Source organism: Dama dama, chromosome 11 (assembly GCF_033118175.1).
Source record: "Dama dama isolate Ldn47 chromosome 11, ASM3311817v1, whole genome shotgun sequence".
Classification (NCBI taxonomy): Eukaryota; Metazoa; Chordata; class Mammalia; order Artiodactyla; family Cervidae; genus Dama; species Dama dama.
The window spans coordinates 27,279,088-27,302,036 of NC_083691.1; the positions used below are offsets into that span (position 1 = coordinate 27,279,088).

At 41.6% G+C, this 22,949-nt stretch overlaps 1 protein-coding gene across 8 annotated transcripts in view; it reads right to left on the reverse strand.

Moving 5' to 3' along the window:
• Positions 1–18,959: 18,959 nt before the first annotated feature.
• The window catches only part of PUM2 (pumilio RNA binding family member 2), a 96,903-nt gene continuing 92,913 nt past the window's right edge, over positions 18,960–22,949 (reverse strand). For all 8 annotated transcript variants that reach the window (XM_061154864.1, XM_061154869.1, XM_061154866.1 and 5 more), the window contains one exon: positions 18,960–21,900. In XM_061154864.1, coding sequence (XP_061010847.1) covers positions 21,769–21,900 — 132 coding nt within the window. In that variant the 3' untranslated portion in view covers positions 18,960–21,768. The remainder of the gene's footprint in view (positions 21,901–22,949) is intronic.

Genomic DNA, 22,949 nt, shown 5'->3' on the forward strand with positions numbered 1-22,949 from the left:
ACCTGTGTTTGCATCACCAATCTGGAACCTCAGTGCAAAAAGACTAGGGTTGGCCTGCGGGTGTGGTGCAAACAACCTTGAAAGAAAAGGTGAAGCACTGGCCCAGCCCTGAGGGCAATCTGGTAGGCAGGAGAGACGGTGCCAAAGGACCTTGGACCTGGACACCAAAGATGGCGTCGTCCCCAGGCAGAGGACACGGCCCGCCCTGGCAGAAACTGGGAACCGAAAAACTCTCCCTGACTGCTTCTTGGCCTCTTGGGCAGTCTCCTGTGTTTCTCTTAAAACGGATTAAACATTCCTGAGTCCTGGGTTTTGCAGGCAGGGACAACTGGCTGCTGGCCCGTGGATTCTTCTCCATCCTGCGGGTGTGCCCTGAACTAAGCAGCCTCCTGTATCTCCATCTTAGCCTCTCCTCCATCAGACACTGAAAAGTAGTGAAGTGAAGTCGCTCAGTCGTGTCGGACTCTTTGCGACCCCATGAACTGTAGTCCACCAGGCTCCTCCATCCATGGAATTTTCCAGGCAAGAGCACTGGAATGGGTTGCCATTTAAGTAATGCCCCCCAAAATAGCACTCAGCTGTGGTTTTGCCTCTGCTTCTGTATACCTGTTTGACCTCAGGCAGCTCTCCCTTTGGGGGGTCTCAGTGTCCCCAGGTCTGTCTGTGGGGGATGGCAGATCCTCATCCAGGTCCTTGGTGCCAGATGCAGGGTCTCTAGAGCCCTGGTTTCAGGGATCATCCAACAGCGGGGCACAAGACATGGCTCTTCTAAGAACCTCATGGGGGTCCTGGTGGGGTAGAAGGCCCTTTTAGTGAAAGACCCGTGAGTGTGTTCACCAGGAGCTGGCTCACGGTCTGAGGTCAGCTCTCTAGCCTTTTCAACCCAATATGGAGGAAAAGTAGGTCAGTTTGGAATCTTGCCTTTGTCTGCTGCACAACATAAAGAAAATTGGGGTCTGGGAACATTTGATGGGGTCTTTATATTATAAAAATGACCAGTCCACTGTTACTTTCAAACTGAGTAAATTTGCCCCCAGATCAATGTGTATATCTTTGGGCAGATTAGGAAGAGGAGAGGCCTCAAGGAGAACACTTAAACAAAGAAGGGGACTAGAGCATCAGGGCTTGCCTTGACCTTGCTGACTCCTGGACTGCTTGCTTCTCCTCCCAACCCAAATTCTGCAAGAAAATCTCTTCCTCCCACAAGTTCTCTGGAGGCACCCAGGACCTGTGCCTCCCAAGATACCCTACGGCCTCTAGGAATGCAACACGGGTGTCAGCCCATTTGCACTGCTGTGGCCATGCTGTCTGAACTCTCATCAGCCCCTTCCTTAGGATCCTCCCAGACCTTCATGGATCTGACAACTAAAGGGTTAGACATCTGGCTGAGCAGAGGGCCTCTAGCCTCTGCCGCTGGAGGCACTAAGGCAAGGCCTCTGTCCCTCTGTTCCTAAAACAGGTTGTTAAATATTTTTAATAGCATCTCTGTTGAATCTTAACCACCTTGAATGTTGCTTCCTCTTCCCATAAGAGAAAGAAGGTTCCTGGAAGGCAGGGCCAGTGTCTCCTCCCCTCGTTTCTCTCTCATTTCTTTCATTTCTCATTTCTCCCCTTGTTTCTCTCATTCTTCTCAGGAACACTCTGGGCTTCGTTCCGGAGAAATGCATGCTGTTGCCACTGAGGGGGAGGTGGCAGCTGGAGGGGAAATGGTAGGAACAGGCCAGCAGCTGACTGGGGTGGGCAGAGGGGAGGGGGCGGAGACCCTGGGCACAGGGTTGCCCATTAGGCACCTCCACTGGCACAAGTATTCTCTGGGCAAGTCGATATCTATCAAAACTTAAAATGCAGATTTCCCTGATGATACAGTGGATCAGAATCTGCCTGCCAACACAGGGAACATGGGTTTGATTGCTGGTCCAGGAAGATTGCACATGTCACGTGGCAACTAAACCCACGTGCCACAACTACTGAACCTGCATGTTGCAACTACTGAAGCCCATGCGCCTAGAGTCTGTGCTCCACAACAAGAGAAGCCATCTCAGTGAGGTGCGAGCACCGCAACAAAGAGTAGTCCCCACTCACCACAACTAGAAACTTAAAATACACCTATCCATTAACTCAGGAATTCTCCTTCAGTGAATTCACTCTTCATAAGTATTTCAGTGCCCAAAGAGGTGTGTATAAATGTTCATTGATAAAGGAAAAGTAGAATAAATGTGGGTATTCCTACACCATGAAATACTACACAACATTTTTTAAAATTAAAAAGATGGAAAACTCCTGGCCTGGAATATTTTTCAAACCTACTTGTAGATAAAAAGAGTGATATGAAGAGTGATCTACATGTAGTGTGGCCAAAATTTTCTTAGAAAATAAAAAAAACATGTTTAAGAATAGATGACATATGTGTGTGTGTGTGTGTATATATATATATATATATATATATATATAAAATAAAAAAGGTCTAGGGGAGGAAATTTTGATGGGGAAAGTGAAGGGGAACTTTTACGTTTGCTCTGTATTCTTAAAGTGTTTATAATTATATTATATATATATATTACTTGTCTAATTTCTTGAATTGACTCTTGAGAAATCTGTATGCAGATCAGGAAGCAACAGTTAGAAGTGGACATGGAACAACAGGGAAAGGAGTACATCAAGGCTGTATATTGTCAACCTGCTTATTTAACTTATATGCAAAGTACATCATGAGAAACACTGGGCTGGATGAAGCACAAACTGGAATCAAGATTGCAGGGAGAAATATCAATAACCTCAGATATGCAGATGACACTTATGGCAGAAAGCGAAGAAGAACTAAAGAGCCTCTTGATGAAAGTAAAAGAGGAGAGTGAAAAAGCTGGCTTAAAATTCAACATTCGGAAAACTATGATCATGGCATCTGGTCCCATCACTTCACAGCAAATAGATGGGGAAACAGTGGAAACAGTGACAGACTTTATTTTGGGGGGCTCCAAACTCACTGCAGATGGGGACTGCAGCCATGAAATTAAGACACTTCCTCCTTGGAAGGAAAGTTATGACCAACCTAGACAGCATATTAAAAAGCAGAGACATTACTTTGCCAACAAAGGTCCATCTAGTCAAAGCCATGGTTTTTCCAGTAGTCATGTATGGATGTGAGAGTTGGACTGTAAGAAAGCTGAGTGCTGAAGAATTTTGAACAGTGGTGTTGGAGAAGACTCTTTCGAGTCCCTTGGACAGCAAGGAGATCCAACCAGTTCATCCTAAAGGAGATCAGTCCTGAATATCCTTTGGAAGGACTGATGCTGAAGCTGAAACTCCAATACTTTGGCCACCTGATGCAAAGAACTGACTGATTTGAAAAGACCCTGATGGTGGGAAAGACTGAAGGCAGGAGGAGAAGGGGACAACAGAGGATGAGATGGTTGGATGGCTTCACCAACTCAAGTTCTCTTCACTGACTCATCAAGGACATGAGTTTGAGTAAACTCCAGGAGTTGGCGATAGACAGGGAGGCTTGGTGTACTCCAGTCCATGGGGTTGCAAAGAGTCGGACACGACTGAGCGACTGCACTGAACTGAATTTCTTAAACTAGAATTTATTTACTGAATCAGTGGAGATGCTTTCAACCTCAACTAATAGCTCTCCTCAAGTAACCTGAATATTAGTGCATTTATTGCATGTACCTATACCTGTATTATCCACTCAACAACTAAAAGCTCCACAATATGGAAGTTTAAGCCTCTCCTACCCTTTGGCTCTGCCATCTCTTTTGTGGCTCCCTCCTCTGTATGGAGGCAAGATGACAGCATTGTTTCTTGCCATCAGAGCTAACACAGCCTTGCCCAGAAACAAGACCACCTTCTCCTGATGTTTTTCTTAGGAATAAGGAAATAAGTTTTCTGAATTAACCCCATCCCCCCACCCCTGGGACACATAGCTTCTTTTCCCATCTCACTGGCCTGAAGTGAGCCCCATGCCTTCATTGAAGCCAGCACTGCAAGGCGAGCTTCCATACCAGCGCGGGTATAGATTAACCTTCCAAGGGCTTGGATTTGGGGAAATTGATGCCATATCCACTAAATATTTTGACTCCTTAAAGCATCTCAGATGTGTGTAAGGGCATTTTTCAAGATGATGCAACATTTTTCATAGTAACTTCTTCCTATCATGAAGCATTTAAAAAGACCATTAATCATTTTATTGTGAAGCATTTGAAACAAATAATAAAAAAGAATGTTCCTCAAAAATTAAAAATAGAATTACCATATGATCTAGCATTTCAACTTCTAGATATATGCCGGTAAGGAGTAAAAGCAGGGACTAGAACAGATATCTGTACACCCACGTTCATGGCGGCATTATTCCCAATAACCAAAAGATGGAAGCAACACAAGTGTCCACTGACAGATGAACGGATAAATAAAAGGAAGTGTGTGTATATATATATATATATATATATATACACCGGAGTACTATTCAGCCCTAAAAGGAAGGAATTTGTGGTACAGACAGCAACGTTGATGAACTTGGAAGATTTTCTGCTCAGTTAAATAAGACAGTCACCAAAGGACAAATACTGTATGATTCCACGTGTATGGAGTTCCAAGAGTAGTCAACTTCTTAGAGACAGAAAGTAGAGTGGTGGTTCGTAGGGGTTGGAGAGAGGGGAGAATGAGACATTATTGTTGTTTTTGGTGGCACCATGTGGCACATCCCTGCAGTGGAAGTGCTGAGTCTTATCTACTGGACCACCAGGGAAATTCAAGGCATTATTGTTTAATGGATACAGAGTTTCACTCTGGGAAGATGAAAGAAGTTCTATAGTTGTTGATGGTTGCACAACAATGTGAATGTACTTAATGCCACTGAACTGTACCCTTGAGAAGGTTAAAATGGGGGACTTCCCTGGCAGTCCAGTGGTTAAGACTCCCTGCTTCCACTGCAGGGGGCACAGGTCCCATCCCTTTTCAGGGAACTAAAAATCCTGCACCCTTCTCGGCAAAGAAAAAGGGTTAAAATGGTAAATTTTGTTATATATATTTTACAGTAAAAAAAAAAAAATGCGAAAAAAATCCTTCAATTTAATTTTGAAAAAAGAATAATATAATGAACACTTAGTTTATCAAATCTTCACATGATATCTTTTTTCCTCTTTTTAATGAAACAAAACATTGTAGATTTAACTGGATCTTCTCAATTTATATTTTGAGATTTATCTGTGTTGATCCATGTGGCTCTGTGTCATTTATCTTAATTGCTGTATTATAACTCATGCATATGCCACAATTTATTTATCCATGGACATGTGGTTGTTTTCAATTTTTCAATATTACTCACAGTATAGCAGTCAGTTCTTGTATTTTTCTCTGTAAGTGCATGTGAGGTTTTCTCTAGAAGGATCAATGTAGATAGAGCTCCTGGGCAGTAGATATAAATATCTTTGACTTTCTTAGGAATTGCTCTAAGCAATTTTTCTAAACAAATCTCCAAAGCTCTCCTCAGGGCTTACAGCAATTTACACTTCCAGCGGCAATTATGAGAGTTCCCATTTTTTTCTACATTCTGCGACTTGACATTCGTTGGACCCTTGGTATTGTGCCAATCTGATGCAGGTAAAATGATATCTCATTGTCATTTTGATTTTGAATGGCTCTCTTGTTATGAAACACTTTGCTGAGCCCTTTTGCTGCTGACTGTTTGGGCAGATGGTACTGTTTGCTCCCCACAGCTGTCTTACTCCGCTTTTCCATTAAAAAAAAAAACCTAAATTTCAGTTGGACTTATGGCCTCCTGTAATAAAGACCACCCTTCCCATCATCTCTTACAACTATGTGTAGCCACATGATTAGTGTTTCGCTGATTAGACTAAACGGAGGCTGTGCACCTTCAGGGAAGTGTCAAAGGGAGGAGGCGTGCCCTTCTCCTTCCCTTCTTCTTTCCTTTCAGCTGGAATGCAGATATGATGGCTGCAGCTGGAGCAGTTATCTTGGACAATGAAGTGAACTTGGAAACCAAAGCATGAGTGGCAGAGGAACAGGTTAGAAGGAATGAGCCTGGGTGGACCCATGACCCATGAATCACTGCCCCAGCCCTGGACTGCCCACCCAGACATACTCATGATGGAGAAGGAGACTTCTGCTTTGCTTCAGACACTGCTACCCTATATTTTCTATCTCTCACAAGAAATCCAATCCTAACAATACACTGATCAGTTCAGTCTTATGCACACCACCCAAGGGAGGATACGTGTGTGTCTGGGGAGGACAGAAAAAGGAGTGGTTCTGAGGAAGCACCAATACATCCCTATAGAAGGCAACTCGGCCAGTTTCCCAGGCCTGGACTGTGAGTTAAACTCTGGATGTGACTTGAGTCACCTAACATCCTTCCCCAGAAGAAGTCTAGATGAGAGATACCATTTTGGAGTGAGGCGGTGCTTTCAGAGTCTGAAGTCTGTGCGGCGCCCTCTGCCTCTCAAAAGAATTGCTCCTGGAGGGTGGTCTCAGGAGGTGGCAGGCACGACCCCGACCTCCACGGAGGCTCAGCATGTAACTCCTCGCCCACACCTGCTGTGGGGCTGGGCTGGCGTCCTTTGGGAGACATGGAGACGAAAAACCGTGGGACATTTTTGTTTCTTCTGAGTAACTGGGGTGCTTGTTCCCACAGGACCGTGTGACTGCGCGTGTTCTGTTTTTACTGAAACAGAACAACGGGTGACTGGGTTATTACAAGTATATTGGACTTGACACCCTGCTTCTCTGGTACCATCCTCACGCCTACCTCACTACCCGTCTATCTCTAATTTATAGTCTCCCTTGCATTCTTTTTTGGGGGGTGGGGAGGGTGAAGTAGGAAAGAATAGCTTTATTGTTTTGCCAGGCAAAGGGGCCCACAAAACTAATGCCCTCAAAACTATGTGTCCTGACCTGGAGGGAATAGTGAGGGATTCTATAGTAATAATTCAAAGAAGACGTGCTCGGCTGGTGGACGTTCTTCTGATTGGTTGAACATTCTTCTGCTTACCTTCTGTGGTGAGGTAAGTGGGAGTCAGCATCATCAACTTTCAGGTTCCAACCAGTGTGGGGTCTACCTGCTTATGGGCAGCATACAAGTAACTTCTCCCACTTGTAGGGGGTTTTCATATCTGCAAAACAGCTCAAAGATATTGTTATATATATCCCTTGATGGGGAATCCCTTGCCTTCTGAGTTGCCTGTAATATTTGATAGAATGTCAGCAGGGAAGAGAGAGACTAAATACATCCTATGTAAATATCATTGGAATTTACCCATCCAAATCAGAGTATTACTTCCCCAAAGGGGTCCCCTCCGGAGACCCTGCTTATCACCTGATGCTGTTGCTACCTTGCTACCCATCCCATCACCCCAGGGAGGCCTGAAGACTCTTTGTCTAAGAGAATAGCTCTTTTTTGGAGGAGGGTGGAGTATAATAGTTCATGCACTTGATACATGTGTTCAAAGTAGCAATGTTGCCCAGCTCCCAGGAAATACCGTCCCCAGTGCCTCCCAGGTAAACAAGGTCCCTGGGGATTCATGTCCCTAGCACCTGGCCCGAATGGTGCCCCCTGGAATTGGGCGGCACAGCACTGCAACAGCTGCAGGGGTGCCTGCTGGAACCAGCCCCCAAATAAAGTTCTCAAGTTCCAGGGGGTCCTAGTTTGGGGGAAGAAACAGATATAAACAATCATTATAAAGCAAAGAAGAACTATCCTGTCAGCCTGTTTATTGATAGCTTGAGGGAAACACCAATTTGGAACGCAGAGAAGAGGTTCTCAGATGTTTCATAGATGAGGACTGGGGGTTGCGGAAGCCATTAGAACCTGTCTTTAGATGAAAAGAGGGTTTTGCAGTTTATTAGTTTCCTGTGGCTTGTGTAATAATTACTACAAATTTGGCTGCTTAAAATAGCACATATTTATTCTCTTACAATGCTGGAAGCCAAAAACCCCGATTCAGTTTCATTGGGCTGAATCTCCCAATTGCTGCTCCCAGCTCGGAGCAGGTCCGAGCTCCCTCCAGAGGCTCTAAGGGAACATGTTCCTTTCCTCTTCCAAGAAAGGGGTGGTTGCCAACATCGCTTGGCTTGTGTCTGCCTCACTCCAGCCTTCAAGGCTCTCTCCACTCTGTCTTAACATCGCCTTCTCATCTCAGTAAATTAAAATTGCCTTCCGCTTCCTTCTTACATCCTAAAGGAAATCAACCCTGAACATTCATCGGAAGGGTTGATGCTGAAGCTGAAACTCCCAATACTCTGGCCGACTCACTGGAAAAGATCCCGATGCTGGGAAAGACTGAAGGCAAAAGAAGAGGTAGCAGACGATGAGGTGGTTGAATGGCATCCCCAACTCAATGGACATGTGTGCGCACAAACTTTGGGAGCTAGTGAATGACAGGGAAGCCTGGTGTGCTGCTCTTCATGGGGTAGCAAAGAGTTGGACGCGACTTAGTGACTTAACAACAAGGATACAAGTGTCTGATCACCTTTAGGGCCTACGTGGATGATCCAGGATAAGCTCCCCATCTCAAAAAGCTTAACTGAATCACATCTCCAAATCTGCAAAAGATGTCTCTGATTTTTTTTTTTTTCTTGGCCAAGTAAAGTAACATTCACAAGTTCCAGCAATTTTGATAGAGGACATTCCCAACCTGGTTCCAAGTAGGGGAACCCAGCAAAGAACAGGCAGGGAAGCAAGAAAGAGGTTCAGAGTGTTCTGGACCTGGAAGGAGTCTGGACTGGCCAGATCACAGGCCGCCTGGAGGGGGTGGTCAGAGGTCAGAGCTGGTAAAGCTTCCCCAGTCATGCTTAGGCCAGAGGAGCCACCAAGCAGAGGAGGGACTCAGTGCGGTCGCGTGTTAGAAAGATCCTCTGACCCCTGCGTGGAAGGATGGGCTGAAGGGAAGGAGACTGCTGCTTGGGACACGAAAAGACAGCAGAGAGAGAGGACCAGCCTGCCTGGAGAGGGTGGCATTGAAGAGAGGGAAGGGGCAGGATGGAAAACTAGGAGGAAGTAGATAGACTGGTGTGACGGATGGGGGAGGGAAGTGGGCGATCCTGAAAATCAGTGGTGGGCATCTTTCCACTTGGCTTCTGCAAATAGCCCAAGTCAGTGTGTGAAGTGGGCGCCGCCGCTGAGGTCAGGCGCTGAACCTGGCTGTGGCTCTTGACTCAGCTCTGGGCCACCGGGGAGGGAGCAGCCTGGGAGGCTTGGATAGGAAGTTCTCCAGCAGACAGCTGTGCCAATGCCAGCCATGCCCGCCCAGGTGCCATCCGGTGCGGATTCATCCCGAGCCACCTCTTAGGGTGGGGCCACCTGCCCCCGGCCCTCACCAGTCCCTCGCCTCCCTGCCTGCGTGTCTGGCTGTCTCTGACTCAGCCTCAGGTGGGGAAGGGGCAATGATGCTGCCCATCAGTGGAGCAGTGGAGGGCTGGGGAGCCAGGGAGAGGCAGGCCAAGCCCATTCTCCCCGCCCACCACCACAACCCACCCCCACTGCCACTTCTTCCCAGCTAAAAACTCTTTGCAATTTCCTCTGACAGATTTTTAGCACTACTTTAGCTGCGTGACCTTAATTGCATAATTTAACCCTGGAGGTCCAGTGATTAAGACTTTGCTTTCCAATGCAGCAGATGCAGGTTCCATCCCTGGTCTAGGGAGCTAGGATCCCGCATGTCTGTCAGCCAAAAAAAAAAAACCCCCAAAATTTAAAAAAAAAAAAAAAGTAGAACAATATTGTAACAAATTCAGTAGACTTAAAAATTCAAACGAATTCTAGCAATACAAGAAGGGAGGGGTTTATTCAGACCTTTTCCTTTGCATTTATGCACATAAGTAGTACTTATACTAACATCTGCAACTCACCGTTTTGACTTAATACGTCTTAGAAATGTCAGTATCTATAACCAGACTCAGTCTTGTGTGGAGATTCCCTGGTTTGGCTCTACGTTGATTTTTAACCATCTCCCTTCTGATGGGTGTTTTTGTTAAAACTTTGCTATCAAAAAAATGCCACCGAGTATCCTCACCTGGGCTTCTTCATGGAGGGAATAAACCTTGCCTGGGATGGAAGTGGAGGGGTGGCCCAAGAGATTCTGAGAACCCTGCTGAACTGTGCCCCTCGAGGCTGGGCTTCCACATTCCTGCCCAGGGCTCTCAATGACCCCAAGCGCCTATTCTGAGCCAGGTCCTGGCACAGCTCTTGGCTGGTAGGAGAGGGAGCCAGGGATACAGTCTTAGGGTCCTATGACGGAGTGAGCCATGGGGGCCCAGGACTGGGGCAGAGGGGAGCAAGGAGGGCTTCCAGGAGCACAGTTTTGCTGGGCAGAGCAGCAAGTGGAGGAGGGCCAAAGCCAGCCATGCCCTGGTGAGTACTGCCGTCCCCTTAGTGCTCAGGGCCGTGGGGGATGTGAGTGGCAGGAGGTGATGCCAAGCTAGGAGACTGACTGTCATCCGAGGATGGTCACACCGAGGGTTAAGCAGACATGCTTGACCTCTCTCTCACCCACAAGCACATGGTCAAGGCTGATCCAGGAGGGTGGGGAGGGGAAGAGGCATCAACTCCCATCAGCTAAGAGCCCACTATGAAGCAGGCCCTGTATGAAGGGCCTTCTTCCTTTGCCTTTCTTCCTTCTTTCCTGCCCTCCTTCCTTCCTTTTTTTCTAATTAATAGATTTTTTAAGAGCAGGTTTAGGTTTACAGGGAAATTGAGGAGAAAGTACAGAGTTCCCATATCCTAGTCATCCACCCCCAGTTTCCCCATTATTAACACCTTGCATTAGGGGGGTGTGTGTCTGTTACAACCAATGAACCAATATTGATACATGATTATTACCGAAGTCTGCAGTTTGCATTAGGATTCACTCTTGGCCTTGTATATTCTGAGTTCTGACGAATGTATATGGTCACGTACACGCCATTATAATATCCCAGAAGGTAGTTCCACTGCCATAAAAATCTCTTCCGCTCTGCCTGTTCATCCCTCCCCACCACCCAACCTCTGGTAACCCCTGATCCTATTACTGTCTCCATAAGTTGGCCTTTTTCAGAACTGTCATACAGTTGGAATCACATAGCACATGGCCTTTTCATACTGACTTCACCAAGTAACATTCATTTCAGGTTCTTCCCTGTCTTTTCATGACTGGATGGCTCATTTCTCTTTATCTCTGAATAATATTCCATTGTCTGGATGCATTAATTTGTGTATCCACTCACCTTCTGAACGACATCTTGGCGGCTTCCATATTCTGGCAATTATGAATAAAGCTGCTGTCAATATCTGTGTGCTGTTTTTTGCATGGACATAAATTTTCAACTCATTTGGGTAAATATTTAGGGGCACAATTACTGGACCATATAGTAAGCCTCAATTTCATAATACATGAATAAAGTTACATCGTAAGAAATTGAACAATACTACATAGAATGGAGAAGGAAATGACAGCCCACTCCAGTATTCTTGCCTGGAAAATCACATGGACAGAGGAGCCTGGTGGGTTACACCCCGTGGGGTTGCCAAGAGTCAGACACGACCGAGCGAGTAACATGCACACACTACATAGAACACGAATGGTGCACCCTAATCCTGGGCATACCTTGTTTTACAAATGAGGAAAGTGCGTCGCTAGGATGTAAGTGACTTGTTCTGGAGTTCACAGCAGGAAGCCATGGAACACACACAAGCCCTATGGGCCCTTGGAAGAGAGTCAAGAATACTGGCCTGACTAGGTGTGAGGGTGACCAGTGATGGTGGTGGTGAGGTTTATCCCCTTCCCCTCTCAGCCTCCTTCCCCTCAATGCTCCCTTTAGAACCCAGTAATCACAAAGCGAGAAAACCCAGGCTACGGGGAGAGGCCTCCGCATGTGGGTGTTCTGGGGGTGTCAGCTGTCTGACAGCGGGTGTCAAGTGCCAGACATGTGAGGGAACTCTGTCTTGTGATTCCAGCTCCCAGCCTTCAGGCCGCCCCAGCTGACCCCGAGTGTAGACACGCTGCCTTCTGATCCTGGCCCACACTACTAACGTGTGAGTTTGAAAAAAAGGAAGGGGAAGAGGAAGACGAAGCTTCTGCCACTGGAATTGGGAGTGGTTTATTTCACAGCAAAAGATGGGTAAGACACATTAGAAGATGACACTATGTTCCAGGCTCATCCTGGATACCTCCTACCCTAGATCTGCAATTAGCTAATGAGAAATGGAACTTGAAGACCTCAGTCTAAACTCTTTGGGTGAATTGAATTTACAGATTAAATTGGGGAGAAATAGTTTGTAGCATTGACTTTTCCTATCTTGGAATATGCTGCCACTACTTAATCCATTTTTCTTTACCATCTTTCAATGAAAATTATTCTTTTCACATCGTGAATTTATTTGGTTTTTTCCATGGTTATTTTCAAGCTTTTTTTTTACTATGATGATTTTTTAAAAATTAGTTTTTTGGTGTCTAGACAACTGTAACTACAATCAGTTGATTAGTTTTTGTATATGAATCTTCTGTCTAGCAAATTTCTTGAACTCGTAACAGTTCTAAAACTTTTTTCAGTGGATCCTCTTGGATTTTTTAGGTAAATCATTCTACCATTTTTTCCTTTTCAATGCTTAAATCTCTTATGCTTTTCTTAATGCACCGTCTAGGGACCCCGGCTTTATGTTAAATAGTGGTGACGACTGTGGATATTCTTATTTACTTCTGTCTTTAAAGGGATTACTTCAAATGTTTCAATATTAAATTTGCTGTTTGCTTTAAATGTTTGGTAGATATTACTTTTTAGCTGAAGGAAACTTCTCAACATTGTTAGCTTGTAATGGGTTTTTATCAGAAATGAATATCCAGTTGTATGTCCGAAACTAATACTACATTATAAATCAACTATATTTCAATAAAAATTTTTAAAAAAGAAATGAGTATTGAAATTTATCAATTGCCTTTATTATTATTTATTTTCCCTGCTTATGTATTAATGCACTAAAATTACATTAATAAAATTTCTGATGTTCAACTATCCTGAATTCCTGCAATAAAATTATGCTGGGTCAAGAAGTATGATTCCACTGGGTTTGGTAGATTCACATATTACTTCGGAGTTTTGTATCTATACATGTAAATGAAAATAGCCCATGGTTATTGTTTGTGTGTGTACTATCATTTTGTTTTCAAGTTTATTACAGTTTTGTAGAATAACTTGGGAACTTTTCATTGTTTTCCATGCTCTGTAAAATTTTATATAAACTAGGAATTATGTGCTCTTTGAAGGTTTACAGTAGACTTGCCCCCAAAACAGTCTGGGCTTGTGCCTTTATTTTAAGAGTATATTTTTGATAACTTCTTTTTACTTTCCTTCCTTCTTAAATAAAATATCATTCTTTTATCGGATAGATTATCGGGAAAATACAACCATATATTTACATGTACTTAATAGCATGTCCTTAAAATATATAGGGCAAAAACAGTAAAAAATTAATTATGATGGGATATTTTCAACACTCTCCTTTCAATGGACTTCCCAGATGGTGCTAGTGGTAAAAACTCACCTGCCAATGTAGGAAACTTAAGAAGAGACATGATTTGATCTGTGGGTCAGGAAGATCCCCGGGAGTAGGAAAGGGCAACCTGTTCCAGTATTCGTGGCTGGGAAATCCCGTGGGCAGATGAGCCTGGTGGGCTACGGTCCATGGGGTCGCAACGAGTCGGACGAGAATGAAGTGACTTTAGCACACACACACTACTCTCACTAGATAAAAGATATAAATTTATTTGAAGAACAAATTATAAAAATTGACCTAATAGTTCACTCAATAACTGTAGAATCCACTTGTCTCCCCTCCACACAAAATATTTATAAAAATTAAAAATATAGACCGCTTCATGAATTTGCATGTATCCTTGCTTAGTTAAGTTGCTCAGTCGTGTCCGACTCTGCAACCCAATGGATCGCAGCATGCCAGGCTTCCCTGTCCATCACCAACTCCCGAAGCTTGCTTAAACTCATGTCCATCAGGTCGGCGGTGCCATCCAACCATCTCATCCTCTGTCGTCCCCTTCTCCTCCTGCCTTCGATCTTGTCCAGCATCAGGGTCTTTTCAAGTGAGTCAGTTCTTCGCATCAGATGGCCAAAGTATTGGAGTTTCAGCTTCAGCATCAGTTCTTCCAATGAATATTCAGGACTGATCTCCTTTAGGATGGACTGGTTGGATCTCCTTGCAGCCCAAGGGACTCTCAAGAGTCTTCTCAAACACCACAGTTCAAAAGCGTCAATTCTTCAGCGCTCAGCTTTCTTTGCAGTCCAACTCTCACATCCATACATGACTACTGGAAAAACCATAGCTTTGACTAGACAGACCTTTGCTGGCAAAGTAATGTCTGCTTTTTAGTATACTGTCTAGGTTGGTCATAACTTTTCTTCCAAGGAGCAAGCATCTTTTAATTTCATGACTGCAGCCACCATCTGCAGTGATTTTGGAGGCCCCCAAAATAAAGTCTGTCACTGTTTCCACTGTTTCCCCATCTATTTAACATGAAGTGATGGGACCAGATGCCATGGTCTTAGTTTTCTGAATGATGAGTTTTAAGCCAAAATTTTCACTCTCCTGTTTCACAAGAGGCTCTTTAGTTCTTCTTCACTTTCTGCTGTAAGGGTGGTGTCATCTGCATATCTGAGGTTATTGCCATACTCCTAATTTATTCACCTGCTCCCTTTCCCATTTGGTAACTGTAAGTTTGTTTCCTGTGTCTGTGAGTCTGTTTTTGCTTTGTATTGCAGTTCATTTTCATTATATTTTATATTCTACATATAAGTGATACTGTATTTGTCTTTCTCTTGAATCAGTTCTTGAACTTTATATTGCTCTAGAGAATTACCCATTTCAATTTTTAATTTACAGGTAGACTTTTAATATAAATGGTCTCCTATAATTAGAAAAATAATTTTATATCTGATACTGTATTGTCCTTTTTCAAAATTCAAATTTGACAAAAACATGTCAAATTCATTATTGTTATTGATTGAATCTATTCTTTTTTGTGGGGTTTACTAATTCCTTCTGCTTTTTTTTGGTAATTATTTTGTTTTACTAAACAAATTGTTTAGTAAATTAGATTTTCTTGGCTAAACATTTTTCTCTGAATAGCCTTTGGCTCGAATCCCCCAGGCTTTGTACAATACTCTCACCATGATTTAAGTTAGCACAAATAGCTTATTCCAGCGCAGATATTTTTTACCTAGGAGCTATTAAGAATGAACGGTATTTTAAAGACTCCTAAGATATATTTCTAGTAATAGATAAACTTCTAAGGAATATTTTTGGTCTCCTTTTCTAATTCTATTCAGTGAATCCTACTGCAGTCCATTCAATGAATGTGCCCTGTATGATTTCAGAACTGAGTTTCAAAGAAGTTGGGGCAGGGAGGGCTCCCAAATATCACTCCCCTCCTCTGGGTGATCCACATGCTTTCCTCCCAACCTTTGCTGTAAAAAGGGTCCACCAGATGTTGAGACCTTCTGGCTTTTCAAGGCTTCTCATGAAAGGCCTGAGTGAGACTGAGGAGTTGGCAGTTGTAATGGGAATTCTTTAACTCTGTAACTCATAGTGGTAACTTCACCCTCCCCCTTCAGTTTCTCCCTACTTCCAAAGCTCTGCCCATCATGTTGGTGAGTCCTTTCCAGCACCGCACTTGCCACTCCTTGTTCAAGAATTTATGATGATTTCCTGTTGTTAACCACAGCATTGCTTCAAGGACCTCATTCTTCGAGGTGTTCATTAAACACAACTGTAAGAAAACATGGTAGCTGATGCCTTGGCCTCAACCCCAACTTCCCAGGTCCACCTCCTCTTCCTAGTGTAAGTCTATCCACTTCTCCTTTTCTTTCCTAGCCCAAAGCACTGCATCCTGTGCTGTGCTTCTCACCTGTGTTTATATTTGAATTCTTGATTTCTGGCTAAATTTAAAGCTGTTGAGGTACAAACTAATTTTTTCTCAGCTTTACTCTTTCCAAACAATAAATAGGACACAATGCTTTCTCAGCATCATTTGATCATGGTTTGTGGTGTATTTTTTCTCCACTGTTTACCAATCTTTCCATAAACCCTGACCATGACTTAGGTTCTGGGTTCACAGTAACAGCCTGGTCCTGAACTTTTAATAAGAACCTCCTACTCAACTGCATGGGCCCCAGCACTGCTCCTAAAATTAGTCTGTCGAGGTGCGAGAATCACAATCTTCTCAGGCAGCCATTAACTAGCCTAGGAAGTTAGATGGCTCTGTCCACTAGGAGTTATCACGTAGACCCTGAAGGCTAAATTCTGTGACTGGTATCAAGACCTGGGTGAGACCCTCTGGTCTGATTTCTACATACCTACTGCTTTGAGAGATTTCTGCTTAACTTTGTTGCGCAGGCAGATGCTGGAGGGATTGTTTTAGAAGGCCGACAGGGGCATTTTTCTCCATTAAATGCTCTCCTTGCTAGAATAAGCCAATTTGGCAGAAATTACCGAGGAGTGATACTGTGGCTTCCTTTAGGTCACATCAGTCACACAAAGCTTTTCCACACTGGGCTATCACTACAGCTCAGCTCTCAAAGCAAGTAGATACCCAGAAATGATCCAGAGCAACTCCTTAACCACTCAGCAAAACATTAATATATTGGCAGAGCACTCCTCTGACTGAAGTATAACCCCAGCATAAAGGGTTCCTGAATCACTCACTCAGTGAAAATGGTGCAAGGGATGGGCATGAGGAATGGTAGAGACCAAAAACCTCGGTGCCTTCTGAGTCTCTTACTATGCTTTTCTAGGCGTGTGTGTGAGACAGAGTTCTCTACCACATTCCCTTTCATTTCTTTGTGTTGCTTCCATCCTGGTATCCATTCACCAAAAGGCCAAAGCTACTAATACCTCCATTAGTACCAAGGGAAGAAAAAAAAAAAAAGACTAAATGTACCAAGAAAAAAATGAAAATGCTATAGTTTCCTACTCATGTCTTCTTCTAGTATTCTTCCCACTTCCTAGTGATTTATCTGCCAACTTGAATCAAGAGCTCATTTGCTGAACAAGAGCTCTAAGTCAAATATTTTGAGGTGGTACATAGGCAAATTAAAAACAAAACCCAACTGTAACAGAGGGCACTAAATACTCACTGCCTCTGCACATCACATATATTCGCCTTTAATCCTCACAATTTTAGGAGGTGGGTGTTTTATCCCTTGCCTACACACGAGGAAACTAAGGCTTAAAAGATGAAAATGCCTGTCTAAAAATGTAAAACGAAGGGAACCTGAGCAGTCCAGTTCTAGAGTTCAAACACTGAACTATTTACACTCTTATGCCCAGGAAAATTTGAATCTAAATGTACCCAATTTCTCTCTTAAAAGACCAAACTTCAGGGGAAAAAAAGTTGTATGACTGGCACAAAAAGAAACAAATTATCAACAGCATGTGTAGACAGATAATAAAAGTTCAACAAATATTCCACTGAATTTTGAGCTTCCCACAGGATCTACTCTATACTTATAAGGTTCTTAGCATCAAGTACCCTCAGATCTGAGGTTCTACAGGAAGTCAGGATGTTATTTCTACTTACAGGCAGATAACTTCAGGTAAGAGGCCTAAAGGGTAACCACACAAATCACACACCTCAGGGCCCAACCTAGGCCTGACCCCTTCCTTTCCCTCAGCAGTGCCTTCCAGAGGCACACTGGAGCCTCTACCGAGAGCTCTATTCCTTCTCACTGTGTCTAGAGATAAATTTACCAAATGAATCCACATTCAAATCCCATATGTTGATCCAGTCCTTTCAAGTCAGATGGGTAAGTCAGACAGTGAAGACTACTCCTTAGGGCTTTCTCCGCCTGCCTCTACTCACCCACCCGCTTTGGAGAAACCATTGTTACGAGGGCAAATAGACTACTACCCAGGTTACTTTAGGAAAACACTTTTGTGATGTTGATAGACTAGGGTGGGAGGATGTGACATTTATTTCCCTTTTAGGAACTTTAATTTCATCACTATAATGGGATAGGTGAAACACTCCAGAAGGGCTAGCAGTTTGGAATAGAACTAAACCAGGATAAAACAAAAATGGAGGATAAACAATGTGTATGAGAAAAATTCCTTTTCCCACTTAGTTTTATGAAGATATCCATTTTGAATTCTACCAAATTATACAGATTTAAAAAATCAGCTATAGAAGGCACAGGAAAATGGAAACAGTAGTAACACTGGTTGAGAATTAGGTTCTAGGTCTCTCTATATGTATATCTCCAATTCTTAAAACGACTGAGGATATAAAAGTAGCTCCATCCCATACTAAAGATGAGGGCTTCCCTTGTGGCTCAGCTGGTAAAGAATCCACCTGCAATGTTGGAGACCTGGGTTCGATCACTGGGTTGGGAAGATCCCCTGGAGAAGGGAAAGGCTACCCACTCCAGTATTCTGGCCTGGAGAACTCCATGGACTATCGATGGGGTCGCAGAGTCGGATATGACTGAACGACTTTCACTTCATACTAAAAATGAAGGTACTAAGGCTGAGATAATACAATCAAATTCACAAGGTTTGTGAAAAGTGAGGTTAACTTTAAATACAGGCCTGAACCCAGACTGTACTTTTAGACAACATAGTCTCCTAAAGTACATGTATGTGGAAAGGAAACAAACACCTGTGGGTAAAGATATGTGATTTAATTTAATCCTCAAAAACAACTTTGAAGTGTCACTTTATCAATGAAGAAACAGGGTTAAAGTTTCATCATATGAAGTGCGTAATGACTCTATGTAGTTAGACAGAGATTATAAATATTATAAGACAGGAGTCATACCATCAGTGCAATCACTGGCCCCAGACTAGCATCCATGTGATAAAGATATTTTCGTTTTCTTTAAATCAGGGTAAACTTGAATGGTTAATGGGAATTGTAATTGAGGTACAGTGGGGTATTTTATGTAGAGAAAAACACAAGACCAGATTTATTTCATACAATGTTATTCACACATTTTTCATTTTCTAATTTATACATAATATACAAAGAAGTGAAGATAACATTATTTCATATGAACCAATAAGAGCCAGGACTTAGACAAACTGGTCCAGAGACAATTCATATCAAAAGACAACCAAGAGTAAAGCCTAAGTGGTTCTGCCCAATTAAGTTTATTCTAAAATGTCATTTTCAGATTATACCAAAACCTCATGCCAATTTATTAAAAGGTGGAATCAGAGAAGTGGGCATCAAAAATGGCAGATCAAAATTTCTAGAGTAACAGATATTTTTCTACGATAAGCCCTAAAATACTGGGAAGACTGGGTTGTTAATAATGGGACACACAGAACATCAGGAATCCAAGACAATGGTCCAGTTTTCCAATGTGCTGTTCTCTAGGACTTTCTAAATCTGCAGAAATAATTTGTCTGTGTGAACAGAAGCTAAAGGAAAACCAGGAATCTAACTGTGCAAATCCAGGAAAGTCACCACCAATCTCCAACAAGGACAACTTTGATCCTGAAACCATGAGCTGATACTGGAAACAAAAGTCCAACACAGGGCCAAGACATTCTGAGGCTGGCAAAACAAAGCAGGAAGGGTGGCAGGGAGCAGCCCTGTATGGAGGGAAAAAAGCTCTGTACTATGGCTGGGACATGCTGATGAACAAGTGTGACTGTGAGAAGGGACAGCAACAAATTTAATGGCCTCAACAAGGAATGTTGGGTTAGAAAACTAGAATAACTCAACATAAAACATGAAAAACTATGCCTGGCACCCCAAACTTCATGCTGTTATTCTTAGGTTCATGATATGAACAGCTATGTGAAAAACCTTTATGTTCACTATTGTGCTCAGAAGACTGGTATTCTTCTGCAGACTTCCAATAAAAAAAACCCCTTACATATTCAATTGAAAGAGAGAGCATGGTTCATTAGTTTTTAGCACTAAACATAAGTGGGTCAACATAAAAGTTTTATACAAAATACTGACTTCAACAAAATACAAAGCACTTTCTTTATCTTTCAGAAACTGAATATACAAAGCAAGTTTTTTCCAAAATATTTTCATAGGCAAAGGATTAAAAACGATTTTAATTATACACATATGGTCACAATTTTGCCTTAAAAAGATTGTTGGGAAATGTACATAAGGCCGCTTGTAAATGTACATCATGTTACTGTTATGTCTTATGTCCAGAGAAAAAATGTTATCATACAGATTTGCTATTACTTGGGAGTAGGCTATTCAAAAATACAGTACTCTTCTGTACAAAGAAAAAAAGTCACATCACATTTAATAAGATGGAAAAAGCATTGGCCTCCATGGTAATCAAATATCTCAGTCCAATACTTTCTATTATGCACAATACCCTGACTTCTTGAAAGTGATCCAAATCCTAGCATGTCCATATTAACAGAGTCAACAATTATGTTATAAAACAAAATGTTTTTCACAATAATAAAAAGAAAGCTGGTTCATACTTCTGAAACCATATAAAGATAAAAAATTTTAAAAAATCACTCTCAATTTGGAGAAATCAATTTACATTATACAATACTATATGCCAGGTCAGAGGGCAGGGACATAAATGTACACCAAAATGCAAATGTTTTCCAAAGAGATAAAACAAATTCCATTTACAGCATTGAGGTTTACAAATATACACCTGTACAACCAAAGAAAGCATCACTACCAAATTAGCAAGGCTTTTATAATAAACATTGAAACAAGATTTGCTTTCCAAGTGTAAACTTACATCTATTACTACACACACAATGCATATATTTATAGGAAGCAAAAAAAGCTATCTGAATATGTAATCATGCTTAAATGTTGAGCTATCAAATTCACTTTTCAGTGGCCCCTTTTCACCTCTATCAGGTTCCTACTTTTTGACTCTACTATGAAAAAGCAAAATAAAGCTCAACGCTTTCTCAACATGTCCTTGTAATTCTATAAGCAAAACAATATACAAATCTCCACTCTTTCTCATTGCAAACCAAACTGAAAAGTTAAAAATGGAACTTAACTTTTCGTTTAGCATACTTAACTGGATGGAAGTGTCACCATGATTCTGTTTTTTCTACCTCTTATAACAATTACATATGTAAGTATATACAATACTTCTGTACATTGCCAGAGACATTTTAGGGCAGTATTTGTATTAAAACCACATCCATTGTAAATACTATAAGTTCTTTTCCTTTCAAATCACTTCTTACTGAGTTTTTATTTGCATGATAGTTTGTGAATTACCAAAATACAACTTAACTTTCTTTTTAAAATATTAATAATATTTATGCAGTTGATTGTTAATCTGTTATAAAAGGCTTCACACAAAGGACAAAAAAAAAAATAAGGACTATATTTCTATATACATCTCTATAAACCTGTTGTGCTATGGGGTCCGTAGACCTACCAGACTGTAAGCCAGTTTATTAAAAGAATACTGTACTTTTTCCTTTAAAAACTATTTTTGTGACTTTACAAGGTAAAAATTTACAAAATATGTGACAGCATTTTTTGATACAGTTACATCATATACAGGCATTCTGTGCTTTGCCAGCAATCCAATCTGATAGGTCTCCACTCAGGGCTGAATATAATTTATAATTCACCACCCCCACCCCCAAATATACACAAGAACCTTAAAAAATTTACAAATGGATGAATAAAGTCAATAAATAGTTTTGTTTTAAAAAAAATTTGAAGATTCATAGTTGAGTTGTGTTTTGATAATTCACAAAAGTAACGTTCTTCTCACATGGTTACATTATCTTCTTTTTTTCCTTTACAGCATTCCATTTGGTGGTCCTCCAACAGGCCCTAGATCTGGGCTATTTTTCAAATAATATTTTTCCAACTTGGCCAGTATATGCTTTCCATATGTATATTTGCGCAAAGTAGTAATATGAGGTCGAATCTGAAAAATAAATAATCTGCTTAGGAAATCTAAGTTATTTTAGTTTCTGATTCCTAAAAAAACTGCCCCCAAATCTGGGTGATTTGGAAGAAACAACTGAAATTTCAAAATTAAAATCCAAAGAAAGTCGTTTGCAAAAGCAGTTCTGTTCCACTCAGTCTCTCCAAACTTCTACTTTGGAAACTGTCTAGTTAATAAAACAAGCCACTAGTCCCATAAACTATTACAGATGCAAAAAACAGAGGAACTCCAAACATAGCAGAGAAGTATCACTAATGAGCTGGTATATTCTTACAAAGCTTATGAGGGCAGAATTCTATAACTCTAAGCAATTACAAAAATTCAATACAAAATGGAGCAAAAGACATGAACAAGCAAGATGTGTGAGAGCTAATACATTTAAGATATTCAATATCTCCCTAATGGTTTTAAAAACGCCTATGAGAAGAAACATATCATTATCTTTCCATCTAGACTGGAAAAGATTTTATAAGCAATAACTGGTATTGATGAGATAACGATAAACAGGCAAATATCAGACGGATACGCAAACTTGCACAAAATTTTTGGAAAGCAACTTGGCAGAATCTATTAAAATGTAACATGTTCACATACTTTGTGCCACCAATTTCCCCATCTAGGAATTTACCTTACAAAAACATTTAATTATGCAAAGATGTTGACATAAAACACTGCTAAGAACAGTTACTAAAAAATGAGTAATTGAAATGCCCTAAATATGAAATTGGTAAATAAATAATGCAGTTAAAAAATAAGACTGAAAAAAGTGTTACAGGTATATATTCTTAAACAGAAATATTAAATTTTAAAAACAAAATCAAGAGGGCAAAAATACCACCAGTGTTCATTTTAACAGTAAGTTTTCCTGTGGAAAGTAATGATTTCTTTGAGAATCATTAGACTGTAGAAAAAGGGTAGAGAGAAAACAGCTTGATTGATTAGGTAAAGGGAAAGACAATGCTATTGGCACGTAAATATGAGAAATGAATGTGATTTTATTGAGCTGATTACCTTAAGAACTTAACAAA